Raw genomic sequence first — 12201 nt, 5'->3', positions numbered from 1 at the left:
TCTCCAGCTACGTTCCGGGCGAGAGGCGGGGTACACCCTGGACAGGTCGCCAGTCTGTCGCAGGGCAACACAGAGACATACAGGACAAACAACCATTCACACACACACACTCACACCTAGGGAGAATTTAGAGAGACCAATTGACCTGACAGTCATGTTTTTGGACTGTGGGAGGAAGCCGGAGTACCCGGAGAGAACCCACGCATGCACAGGGAGAACATGCAAACTCCATGCAGAAAGACCCCGGCCGGGAATCGAACCCAGGACCTTCTTGCTGCAAGGCAACAGTGCTACCAACTGCGCCACTGTGCAGCCCAAAAAACTCCATCCACTTAAAATTCACCTGACTGACACTAAAGTTTGTTTGTAAGGCGACAGCACCTGCTTGTATCGGAGTGTTCTTCTCTCCATGGTGTTTCTGACAAAAGGCAACTTCTTTGGTAAAGTGGAGCTGTCGCTGTCACTGCGATATAACTGAGAAAAACAGATAAATAAAAAAATTAGAAAGTTAAATCAGTGTTCAGAACCAGAAAATGATTCACACACAGCTGTTGATCTGAACTCACCCTGCAGACATAGTGACTCTGTGCGCCAGGCGAGAAGGTCTGGGAGCGAACGAGGGTGCCGCCCCGCATGAAAGGGGACCCGTGACCCCAGCGACCCCCCCTCTCTTTGGGTCGGACCCAAACCGGCTCCGGGAACGGCGACTCCGTCATGGTGGCCTTCTCGACCTGGAAACATGTCGGAGCTGCTGAATTCTCATTTTCATGGAGGAAAAAAAGCTTTTAAAAAAAAAAAAACCTCCAAAACACAGCTGCAGTTTTTACCTTTGCTGTAAAGTGTCTGCTGGGAGTCTGATCGCTGCGCCCCCCGGTGGAGAGGTAGACGCCCTCGGTGCACAAACCCTCCGAGTAAAAAGTTGGAACCGCTGCGCTGGTGCTGCAGCCGCTGTCCACAGACTCTGCCTGCTGACCCCTGGAAAACAAACACACACACACAACTTGTCATGAAAACACAAATTACAAAGACGCGGCTTTAACCTGATGTCCCAGGACATTTCTTTCTGACGGACAAATCCATTTTCTCAAGGAGACTTCAAGCAGTTCAAATTTAAAGATGCGATTAAAATTCAAAATGTAGGCCTGTCATGATGATCAAATTTACTGGACCATAAATTGTCCCAGAAGTTATTACGATAAACGATAATGCTGGTTTATGTAAGATAGTGGTAATGGCATAATAATGCAACAAAAGATTCTCAAAGATCAATAAACTTCAAATTCTAATAAACTGGAATCGGAAGACATTTTAATTAATTAATTATGAGCTATCTGAAGATGTTTGTCATCCAGTTTTAGGTAGAAAGTACAAAAAAAAAAAAAAAAAAAAGCCCCTCACACTGGAAGCAGAAGGAATTTATGCTCAGACAGAGCCGTCAACACAGTCACCTGTCAGGCGTCGCCTTTCCACGCACGTCCTTCTCCGACCGCTGCAGCTCCAGCTCCTCCGGATGGGTGGAGGTGGAGGAGCGCGACGGCAAGTTGCCAACAGCGTCCTGTGACATGAGAGCAAACACCATCATCACACTAAAACTCTTCTTCCTCCTCGTGTCAGTGATTCTTTTTGAAGCTTTGACTTGGTCATTTGATGGACTGGTTTGGGTCAGAATGCACAGATAAAACCCGTTAAGATAATAACAGCTGTGTGTTCATTTGATGTGCTTTTTAAAACGAAATAATATCGAACATATTTTCACATTGATGTAACCTGGCAGCATACAAATTAAAACTGCTTTGATTTGACTGATAAAACAGTATTTAAGCACACAGCTGTTCCCTTGAAGGTTGTATTAATCTGGAGGGCCACATAAAGAGTTACGATGGGCTGGATTTGGCCCCCGGGCCTCTAGTTTGACACACGTGTTAGAAGATGAAGTATTACTTTAACTGTAAAACTGACACCACAGTATAACCTCACAGGATGCTCGGCTTTCCGCGTCATTTTTCGGGTTGGGGTTCTCGTAAAACTTTTACTTCATTCTCCTAACATTCTGGGATTCTGGGAAAATCACTGATGTGTCATCACAACTTTATTCATGCATCAGTACCGCTGTATTCTTGTAATATTAGGACTTTGTCATCATAATAAAAAAAAAAAAAAATTAAAAAGCCAGTCTTTTGCACAAACAGGACAGACTGTGATGGACTGAACTCACGCTCACGGCTCCCCCTGCAGGTGGCGAGTCGTATTACACAGCAGAGTTTGTTGCCATCAGTATAAAAGTACTGAAGTCACTCAATAGTTTTCACATTACAACCAAGAACTTCAGTGCATTTCTTTGGGGACTGGAAGCGATTGATAAAATAGTGTGTAATCATGAGGTGGATGAAAAGGTCAGACAGTTTTAACAATTTAAAACTGTAATATATACAGTATATATATATATCTCAAACACATTTAAACCCCCTTTTTTTAGGTTTAAAAAGCCCTTAAAATTAGAGAAGCGAGGTGTGTGTATTCAGTACATTTAGTAATTATCACTCAGGTGTTTTACAGCCCCGTATTTAGCTCCATTCATTTCCCACAGTGGGAACAGTGTTAAATTTAAACCTCCATGTAGACCAAATGTTAATGTTAGGCTTCATATGATCAGAACTAATTTTGAGTGACTTGGACTTAAGATTTTACCACAATATTTTTTGTGATAACGATAAAAATGATAAACTATTTATTGGGTGTTTTTTGTTTAACCTTATGACTGTTAAAACAGTAATTATATGTAGCTCCGCAAATACAAATATTGTTCTTGAAAAACAAACTGTTTTTTCAGGATGCAGCTTACATAAATGTGTGATTTATATCACTAAACTGTACGCAGTGACTGCATTTAATCATTTAAAACTAATTAAACTGTTATTAATTGAAATTTATGAGGTGATAAATCAAAATTCTCACCACAGTAACACGTTCTTCACCATAGAAACAATAAATGCCGAATACAAATCAGAACAAATTCAGAGGTTGTAACAAACTCTAACAGGACTTCCTGTTAAATTCTTTAAACAATAACTTACTTTCTTTTCTTCCATACATACTAAAATGAAACTAACCCTACCTAGACCATCTTTCTAGATTCTAAGTCTTGAAAATCCTGCGTAACTTTTGCGCCGCCTCTCAAATACGCACAGCTTTGCTTTGACCCGATGAGCTGAAATATGTGGCCTTGATGCAGAAAAGGTCAAAGGGTGTGAACAGTTTCGCGAGTCGCTGTTCATCCGCGTGGCTGTGACCGTTTACCGTGGCTCTGGGCCGCGCCTCGTCCTCCTGGCTGTCGTGGGTCCGGCGGCTGTAGAGGGCCTTCTGCGAGTCGGTCAGCATCTGGACTCGCAGCCAGTGGTAAACCATGTCGGCGCTTCCCTCGCAGTCCGCCAGGCTCAGCTTGGCCGTGCCCTGCGGGGAACGACGGAGGGACACGGGTCAGGAGGGGCGTCTGAGGAGGCGCGCGGCTTCAGCGGCGACGGCTTCCCGTCGGACCCACCAGGAGCTCCTCCTGAGCCTGAGGGCCCAGCGAGCAGACCGACAGCTGCAGGGCGCACACCGCCAGGGCGTTGGTGGGGACGGGGATGCGGAAGCCTTCGTTGAAAGTCATCTGGCTCTGCGGCTCCAACGCGGTGCAACAGTAGAACGCACAGGCCCTGCTGGCGTCCAGGGGAATCAAGTGGACCTTCACATACCTTCAGGCAAACACAGCCAGAGGAAGAAGAGGTGATGCTTCGCGCATCTGGATCACACAGATCTAAACAGGGTTCATGCTGAACATGTGAAGAAGAAAACATTCACACAGTAGTTTGAGGTTTAATTTTAGAGTAAGGTTGACGGATTGGATTTTTTTTTTCTTCTCATCTTTATGGCGTGTCTGAAGAAAATCTGAAGATCTTCTTTTCTTGAGTTTTGTTGGCAAGAAACATTTGGTATGATTTACCGCCAACCTACTGGTACGGAGTGTGGCTCAAAATGTCCTTTTTGCTTTTATACATGTAGTATCAAAGATTATATTTAAGCAACATGAATCCTTTTACTTTCTAAATTTCCCTGTAGCATATTTATAAAATTAAATGTTTTATCTTGTGTGCGACAGAAAAGTCCCCATGGGGAAAAACTCCACAAAAAAAAAAAAATTAAGACTCGTGATTAACGTAATTAAGGATAAATTACCTTTAAATTATTATTCAAGGTCTTATTTTAGACGTACAAATTTAAAAACTTTTTAAGAATGAACGGACACTAATTAGTGGAGATCCACAGCCAGGGTGGGAGAATCTGACAACAGAAAACTGTTAATGAAAAATGAAATGTCTTCAGATGGAAATTCTTTGAACTGAACTCTAAAAGGGAGTGAACAGAAATATGCACAACACTTCTTATGCTAGTAAAGGAAACTGCAAAAGTAATTATGTACTAGTGTGTGTGTGTGTCGGTCTGTCAAACACACAAAGTTGGTGGTTGCACCATAAACATGTGAAATGGTTGAAAGAGTGTGAATATTTTTGTATGCGTTGCAGTTTGAAGCTACCAATTGTGAGAAGAAACAATGAAAATCCAAAAATATATGCTTGATAATTACATGTGCACCAATTGGCAGCTTATCAGAGCAGAAAAACCACCTAATGTCTTATAGTCATGCTTTATCATCTCAATAAGAAAACCAGTTCTATAGTCAGACTTTAGCTTTCTTCTATTCTGCATTTACAAAGGAAAAGTGTTACTTTAATTGCAACAGCTAAAAATACTCACACTTTATAGCTTTCTCTCACATTCGAACAGTTCAGACTCTTCAGCTGCAGCACATGCAGCCGCAGAGACTGAGAGGCGGATTCCCACCTGTAAAAACACAAACAGAAAACATGAGGTCATCCGGGAAACTGATCCCAGCCCCACTGCCATCTACAAAACGCTCTTCGATCAGAACAGACTTACAGCAGTCCTAGCTGGATCTGGGTGGGCTCGCTTGCAGCGGACGCCTCTTTGGCGTATGAAACCTCGTCATACTCCTCTGGCCTGTGGAACCAAAAGACAAGGCATCTGCAGGTTTCAGCAAGACACATTTAAGTATTTTCAAGACCCTTTTAATGCCTCCTTAAATGAAATTTAAGACATAAAAGTCTGTCGATGTAGTGGTAGATTCTGCTGTGTTACGATCAAACACAGCAAAAACACGAACATTTCCGCGCTCTGTTTGGTTTTGTGTTTCACACACTGCGTGTGCGGCTCTCTACAGCTTTCACCGCCATAATGTGGAGCTCAAAGGTTTGCTTTAGCACAAAAAGTAGCAGGTCTGCCAACAGAAGTCAGTCAACGGTGAAAACAAACAAACTCCAGCCAACTGGAGCTAAAACTGATCTTTGCTGCAGATGCAAAAACTCTAGCTAGCAGGCTAGCAAGGGTAGATTAGCATCCTCTTCTGCCTGATAGAAAAGTTCTGAGAGAAAAAAAAACAACAAAAAAAACACGACATGTACAGGATTAAGTAGTTCTGCCACAACAACATTTAAGACCTGTGATTCAAGGCCAACTTACATCTTTTATGAATCAAAGATATTTTTAGGAATTAATTTTAGATCCATGAATTAAAGACTTTTTAAGGGTGCGCGGAAAATCTGTTTTCTTTCCATGCATGAAACAAGTTGCAGAAATCACTTCAGGACATGCAGTAGTTGAATCATTTTTTTAACTAAAGTGATTCCTGTGGGGATTAGCTGTTGCTTTGAATTTAAAGGCAACATCATCAGCAACAACATATTGTTCCTGTTCATGTTCCATTTTTGTGTTACGAGCGAGGGCGCTCTCTCACCTTTTACCCCACGCCTCGAACACGCCGCTGTCCGTGGCCAGAGCGTCCTCGGAAACCCCCGCCGAGACTCGCCTGGCTCTCCTGCCGCTCCGGTTGGCGCTGTTGCCCCGCAGCGTCACCCCTAGCAACAGAGGAGTAGAAAATCCGGATATGCTACAGCTGAAGAGATTAATCGATTACAGACGTAACTGTAACTCAGGTAATTTAGTAATCAATTAATTGTTGACTGGAGTATACAGACTGAAAAAAGGGGCAATCTGTTGAAACAAAAACACAAAGAGCGCAGCAACAAAGCCAGAACTGTACAAAACATGCAGAACACACATTTAGTATTTAAGATAAAAAGAAGGAAAAAAGGTTGTAAATATGTTCAACCCAGAACTCCTCTAGTGGCATCATAGTTTTAGCTTCACTTCTGTAAAAACGAAAAATTATTTAGCACCTTTTGCAATCCAATTTTTAATTGGTTAATAGAAGAACAGTCAGCAGGTTAGCACTATGCTGTATAGACTCCAAGTCAAGCAGGAAAAGCTGAGCTTCTCACAATGATCAATCGTTCACTAATGGAAGTGAAATGTTTATTTTCTTAAATAATTAATTTTTAATTATGTGTATCTTTTAATGTATTTCCAATAGTGTACAAAAAAGGCTTAAAAGGTTAAATAAATTAAAAAATCTAGAAAGTGTTAAAATTTTTTATCCGATTAATCATCAGAAAAAATAGATAGAAAAATCGAAGACTAAGCTCTAGAATATTCCACAGATGAGTTTCTATAGTTTATAGGAGAGGGCTGCGCTCCGCCTACCTGTGGAGGTGAAGGCCGTCTGAGCCCCGCCTTCTCTCTGGCTCTTGCTGTCCAGCTGGTGCAGCGCGGCGGGGCTCACCGTGTCCTCGCCGCCCATCAGGACGCCGTGCGACACGGTTTGCGCCCGCAGCCCCTCCAGCAGGCCGCGCCCCGCCTGCTCCATGTACTCCTCCGTCATCTGGGCGAGGGGGCAGTCCTGCGGCGCCAAGTGGTACGGCGTGTCCATGGGCGAGCTGGGCGGAGACAGGGACGAGAGCGAGGAGCGGGAGGAGAGGGAGGCCAGGGACTGCGGGGTGTCGTGCGAGCGCTTGCTCTTGCTCTGCGTCATGTGTTCAGGGTTGAAGACCGAGCAGTCCCTGGACGCGCTCTCCGGGGGCAGCAGGTATCGGAGGTGTGGGTCGAGAGCCTCCGCCGCCCCTTCGTGGCGATCGTACTGTGGCACGCCGTAGATGTCGCTGAAGCTGATGGAGCTGAGGGAGCCGCGGCTGGAGGCCAAGGAGCCACGGCTGGAGGCCAGAGAGCCGCGGCTGCTGCTGGAGGAGACCGTCAGAGAACTGGCAGACAGGCTGGGGACAGACCAGAGACAGCTCTGAAGACACTGTCCAGAGGCATTTTTATTCTCTATCCTCAGTACAACGACTGTAAAAACACAGCTTTGTAATTAAGTATGGATACAACAAGAGTTAGAAAAGCTCTCTAAAAGGGGCAGCATTACGTGAGTCCAGTCACATAGCGCTATTTATTAGCACAAGCTATGCTACACTAGTTATAAAAATGCTGTACATATCAAATATGGTTTAAAATATATTTGACTTCATAATTGAAATTGGGTCTCTGTCTCTTTAAGGAACTCCTGCTTTTTCTGAAACGCCGCCTTCATGAAGTCATCACAACATGGCTCCTCTATTAACCCTTTAAACAATGTTTTTACCAGCGTTTCACTGAGCAGTACCTCCTATAATGAGCTCAGCAGACGCTCAGTTCCAGAGTGTTTGCTAATTGCTGCTGGCTAGTCTGAAGGAGCTGAGTGGGGGAATCCCAAAGAAGAGGTGTAGGGATGCTGGAAACCTCTGAGGAGGAGCTTTGCCCTCGAAGGCGGGGCTAGGTCCACTCAGGTGTTTTCCCAATGGTTGCCATGGAGATTAAAGGATTTCTAAAACATGCAATATGAATCAAGGCAACACTCCAGGTGTGTTTTTGGAGAGAACATTATAACCTGATCTAAAGCTTAAAAAAAAGTTGAATTTACATTATACTGCCCCTTTAAGAAGGACCTCCTGTAAAGTGACCTGATCAGAGGTATTTTTGAGTGGAAGCTTGTTTTTGGGAGGACTCTTGATGAAATCATGACTTTGAACACAAACAGAAACAGCGGCCATGAAACGAAGTTGTTTAGGTGGTTAAACGGCTGCGTAACTCATTTGAGGCTGACTGCTTTAGCAGGAAAGAAGCAGCGTGCGGCTCACCTCTTCAGCTGGGAATGAAGGTAGGTGGTGATGCGCGTGGCCTCCTGCAGCTGCCTGAGCAGGTCGTTCCTCTTCTCCTGCTGCAGCAACCTGTTGGCAGGAGAAACCAAAGCGCAACAAGTGAAATGAGAACGCCAGCCGACTCGGTTGCGGTGCATCAAACGCGCGAGCAGAAACGGCCTCGAGGGATTTGTGTTCCTTTTTCCTGACATCTCACCTCTGATTGGCTCCCTGGCTCTGGGAGCTGTGGGCTTTCTGCACCTCCTCCTCCAGCCTGGAGCGCTCCTCCTCCAGCTGCTGCTGCTTCTCCGCTGCGTGTGGCTTCTTGCTGACCAGGATGAGCTCCTGCAGGAGGGCCTCCTTCTCGCGCAGGAGCTGCAGGAAGTCCCTGTCGCGGTCTGCCTCGGCGCGGCCCGACCAGCTCTCGCTGTCGAGCTGCGCGAGTTGGTGCTGGATGCTCTGCACCCTGACAGGACAGCAAGGCAGTCAGCTCAGTTCTCTCATTTGCTCCTCATACTTGGGATTCTTATGGTTAGGAGCGGGCAAGTACATTTACTTTTTTCAGTCATGTTGGAAGGAAAAATGACAGTTACAAAGTTCACAGGCTGAGGTCCAGCAGGAGACCAGAAAAAAACCAAACATTTATGTAAATATTAGTCATGCTATCAACAAGCTAACAAGTTTCAGTTTTGTGCAGTTATTCCTTAAATCAGCTGTGATGAAGACGGTCGTGTTACCACAACTTCAGTGTACGTTATCTTATCCAAGACATGGACAACCACTAAAATTGACAGGCCAGTGTAACGCTTTGATATTCACAGACGTTTTCCCGTCTAACTTGAAAGAGCTCAAGCTATTTTGCACAAAAGAAAAAAAGAAAGCTGGCAAAATGTGTAAAGCTTCAGACCTGCAGTTTAATGTGGAAGCTCAATACAAATCCTAGTCTGTTGTTTCAAAAACCTCTACAATCTGTGTTGGTGCAGAAAAAATCAAAAGCAGGTAGACTTACAGAAACTAAATTTAGTATATTATATTTTAAGTTTTTCATACCACAAAATATAATGTATAAAAAAAACAGCAAAAAAAACTGTTTCTCATCTTTTCTGTGTATAAACTATGAATTTAAATCCCTGCATGTTCTGTCCAGTTTTGTATGACTGATTAATATTGTGCCTGAACGACTGTTTTAATATTATAATCAAGCAGCTTTGAGTGTTTATTAAGAAGTATTTCTGTATATTTTTTCCCTGCTCTGCTCCTTACAATACATCACAAAGAGAACAAGCTAACATTAGTTGGTTATTTAGTGGGGTTATGCCAATAAAGCTTCCTTCTTTATAGTCATAACTAAAAAGTTATTTGCGCTAACCTTTAGGCAGTAATCATAAACATTGCTTTCGATAATGCCAAAGCGCTACGCCGGTATTTAGCAGAACCTGAAAGTTGGGAAAAGCACTAAGCATAATATTAGCCCAGTTATTAGCAAAATATTTTTCAACAGTGGGCACACTTCTGCTGATTCTCCACTAGCAGAGCAAAATGTTGGTTTAGCACTTTTGCTAACTTTGAAAACGTTAGCTCTCCCTAAATTAATGTTTCAGGGTAAACTACAAAGCGCTAGTTTACTTGGCTGCTTTGTCAAATTTAAGCTAAATAATGTTCACCATCTGTGTTCACTATTAATTCTTCAAGTAGTTACACATTTATATTCATGCTCTTATTTTGAAATGAAGCAGTTCCGTTTCCTCTCAAGTTCTGTTTTTTCTCCTCCAATAATCATTTCAAACAAGAAACTAATATGAAACAGACAGAACAAGATCTAAATATAAATACAATATCTAAGGGAATTTTAAAACATTCAAGTTATATTGTCAACATTAAATTGATGTTGTAGTCTTTCAAGGCCAAATATAATTTGAAGTGAAATTAGCGCTTTAGCATTAGCTTTGGCTAAATACCATATTGGTGTAGCGCTATAAGGTTAGGGAAATTACCTTTTTAGTTAGTTGAGCCCACCACTAATTTTCAATTTGTTGACTTTTTAAAGCAGTAGGAAAAAATCTTTTAGGTAGCAGGTTTTTGTAAAAGCAACTCTTCCTTTATCTAAGTGAATCCAGACATGGAAAATGGTAAAAACACGCCATACTTTTAACGGTAGCAACAAAAATCTTTTAACTGATCAACTTCTAATAACTATTTAATGACAAAAGTTGTTTCCAAATAGCCACCGGTAACTATCTACACAGAGCAATATTCATTCTGCTGGCAGAGCACAAGATGTGTTTACTCTGGACAAGTATTTATGGCAACAACAGGAAGTCAACAGCGCTCTGTCTCCATGCTGCGACCTCCTGCAGGTGGAAACTGACTGGGAGATTCACTCAGACCTGAAACAATCTCAGGAATCGCGCTGTCAGTTGATAAAATAATCCGTTTATATGAGCTGGATTTCAGAAGAAGTGACTCAGCATGAAAGTTTCCCTTCTTTGCTGCTCTGACTCTGATGTCATGGCTTGGTGCTGCCGTTTGTGGATCCCCACAGCAACATGAGTCTCATAAAAACGATTACGACTGAGCCGGTGTAATGATACGGCCTTTTTGTTTCCCCAATTAGACGAAACCTGAGCCCTTTTTTTTTTTTACGCCGCAGTGTCAAGCGCGGTCCAACGGCGTCGTTTAAAAGCACAGTTTGTATTTTGGGCCACCTTGTGGAGGACCAGGCTGTGCAGTGGGCAGTCCTATTCTGGCTGAGCACACAAAGGCAGCACACAGTCGGCAGCAGCACGGCCAGCAAAGAATGTGACCACCCAGCTCTTTCTGCTGACCAGACATCCCTCAGCGGCTGATGGACCCAAATACTATTCATAACTCATCCTCCCACCCTTCCAGGGGGCAGCATGTGGAGGTGGTGGTGGGGGGACGGGGGCGCGTTGATGCAGGGGTTAGTGATTCGGTGCTGCATGCCTCTGTGTCTCGGTGCTACCACTGACAAAACAAACAGCTGGGCAGACTTACTTCTTCTTGGCTTCTTCGTACTGCCAGTTGAGTTTGACTTTGTCCACCAAATGGGAAGGAGCTTGGGAACCGTACTTCAGAAAAAAGGAAAACACAAAACGTTAGCAAGGCCTGATGACTCAGATGAGCACTGAAACGATTAATAGGATTAATCGTGATGAATCGATTGAAATAATTGTCAACTAATTTAGTAACTGATTAATCATTAACTGGAGCATACAGACTCGAAAAAGGCCATTTGCTGAAAGACACTCGGAGCAGTAATTAAGCCAAAACTCTACACATATATATATACACTGTATATATATATATATATATATATATACACACACACAGTATATATTTTGCGTTTAAGACAAAAAAAATCTCTGAATATGTTCTACCCAGTACTCTGGTAGTTTTTAGCTTCATCTGGTTCAAATTCTGTAAAACCAAAATCTCCTATTAAGTATCCTTTGCTATCCAATTAATAGAAAAAAAATGTCAGTCAAACCATAAACAATCGAGCGTACAATAAAGAAATGCTCCATTGTTGCATTTTAGACAATTAGAAAGTTTTAAACTTTTTCTTACTTAAAACATGATTTGAATTACTTGTTTACTTGCATCTTTTAACATGTTTACAATTCTGTATAAATTAACTTAAATGGTTGAATGAAAAATCTGGAGAATTCGGCCATTTTATTTTAGCTGATAAACCGTTCAATCAGTAGAATAATCGATTAGTAAAATAATCAATAGTTGCAGCTCAGATAACACAATCCAAACCTACGAAGTTATTCGCTGGAGACGTTATGAGATTAATACACGCAGCCGACCTCTGTATAAATCAGACATTAAGGTAGTTGTATGACCCCTGACCTCTCCCATGATGTCCGTCTGGCAGCCGGTGTCGCAGTACTGCTGCGGATAGCACTGGTCGCCGGCGGTGGCGCTGCTGTCCGCCACCTCGCCGGCTGTGTCGCTGACAGACAGGCTGGTCTGGAAGTGGACAGTCAGCTTAGCCAGGCTCTGAAAAACAAAAAATAAATATTCAGATAAATCTTTACATTCAAAAGAAAAA

General features: G+C 43.0%; 1 protein-coding gene across 6 annotated transcripts in view; it reads right to left on the bottom strand.

The window, feature by feature from the left end:
- The window catches only part of wwc3 (WWC family member 3), a 40364-nt gene that overhangs the window by 3710 nt on the left and 24453 nt on the right, over positions 1-12201 (bottom strand). For 5 of the 6 annotated variants that reach the window (XM_028027252.1, XM_028027253.1, XM_028027254.1 and 2 more), the window contains exons 7-20: positions 12000-12149; positions 11139-11212; positions 8341-8589; positions 8124-8213; positions 6658-7223; positions 5852-5972; positions 4978-5058; positions 4795-4881; positions 3539-3734; positions 3298-3450; positions 1449-1555; positions 828-975; positions 567-731; positions 382-474 (exon numbers count right to left, since the gene is read on the bottom strand). In XM_028027252.1, coding sequence (XP_027883053.1) covers positions 382-474; positions 567-731; positions 828-975; positions 1449-1555; positions 3298-3450; positions 3539-3734; positions 4795-4881; positions 4978-5058; positions 5852-5972; positions 6658-7223; positions 8124-8213; positions 8341-8589; positions 11139-11212; positions 12000-12149 — 2280 coding nt within the window. Of the gene's footprint in view, positions 1-322; positions 475-566; positions 732-827; positions 976-1448; positions 1556-3297; positions 3451-3538; positions 3735-4794; positions 4882-4977; positions 5059-5851; positions 5973-6657; positions 7224-8123; positions 8214-8340; positions 8590-11138; positions 11213-11999; positions 12150-12201 lie in introns of all 6 variants that reach the window. The other variant, XM_028027258.1, reaches the window with a different exon arrangement.

This window comes from Xiphophorus couchianus, chromosome 9 (genome assembly GCF_001444195.1).
Source record: "Xiphophorus couchianus chromosome 9, X_couchianus-1.0, whole genome shotgun sequence".
In the NCBI taxonomy this organism is placed as follows: domain Eukaryota; kingdom Metazoa; phylum Chordata; class Actinopteri; order Cyprinodontiformes; family Poeciliidae; genus Xiphophorus; species Xiphophorus couchianus.
Note: the sequence above shows the minus strand (reverse complement) of the source record. Positions and strands in the feature narration are given on the sequence as shown.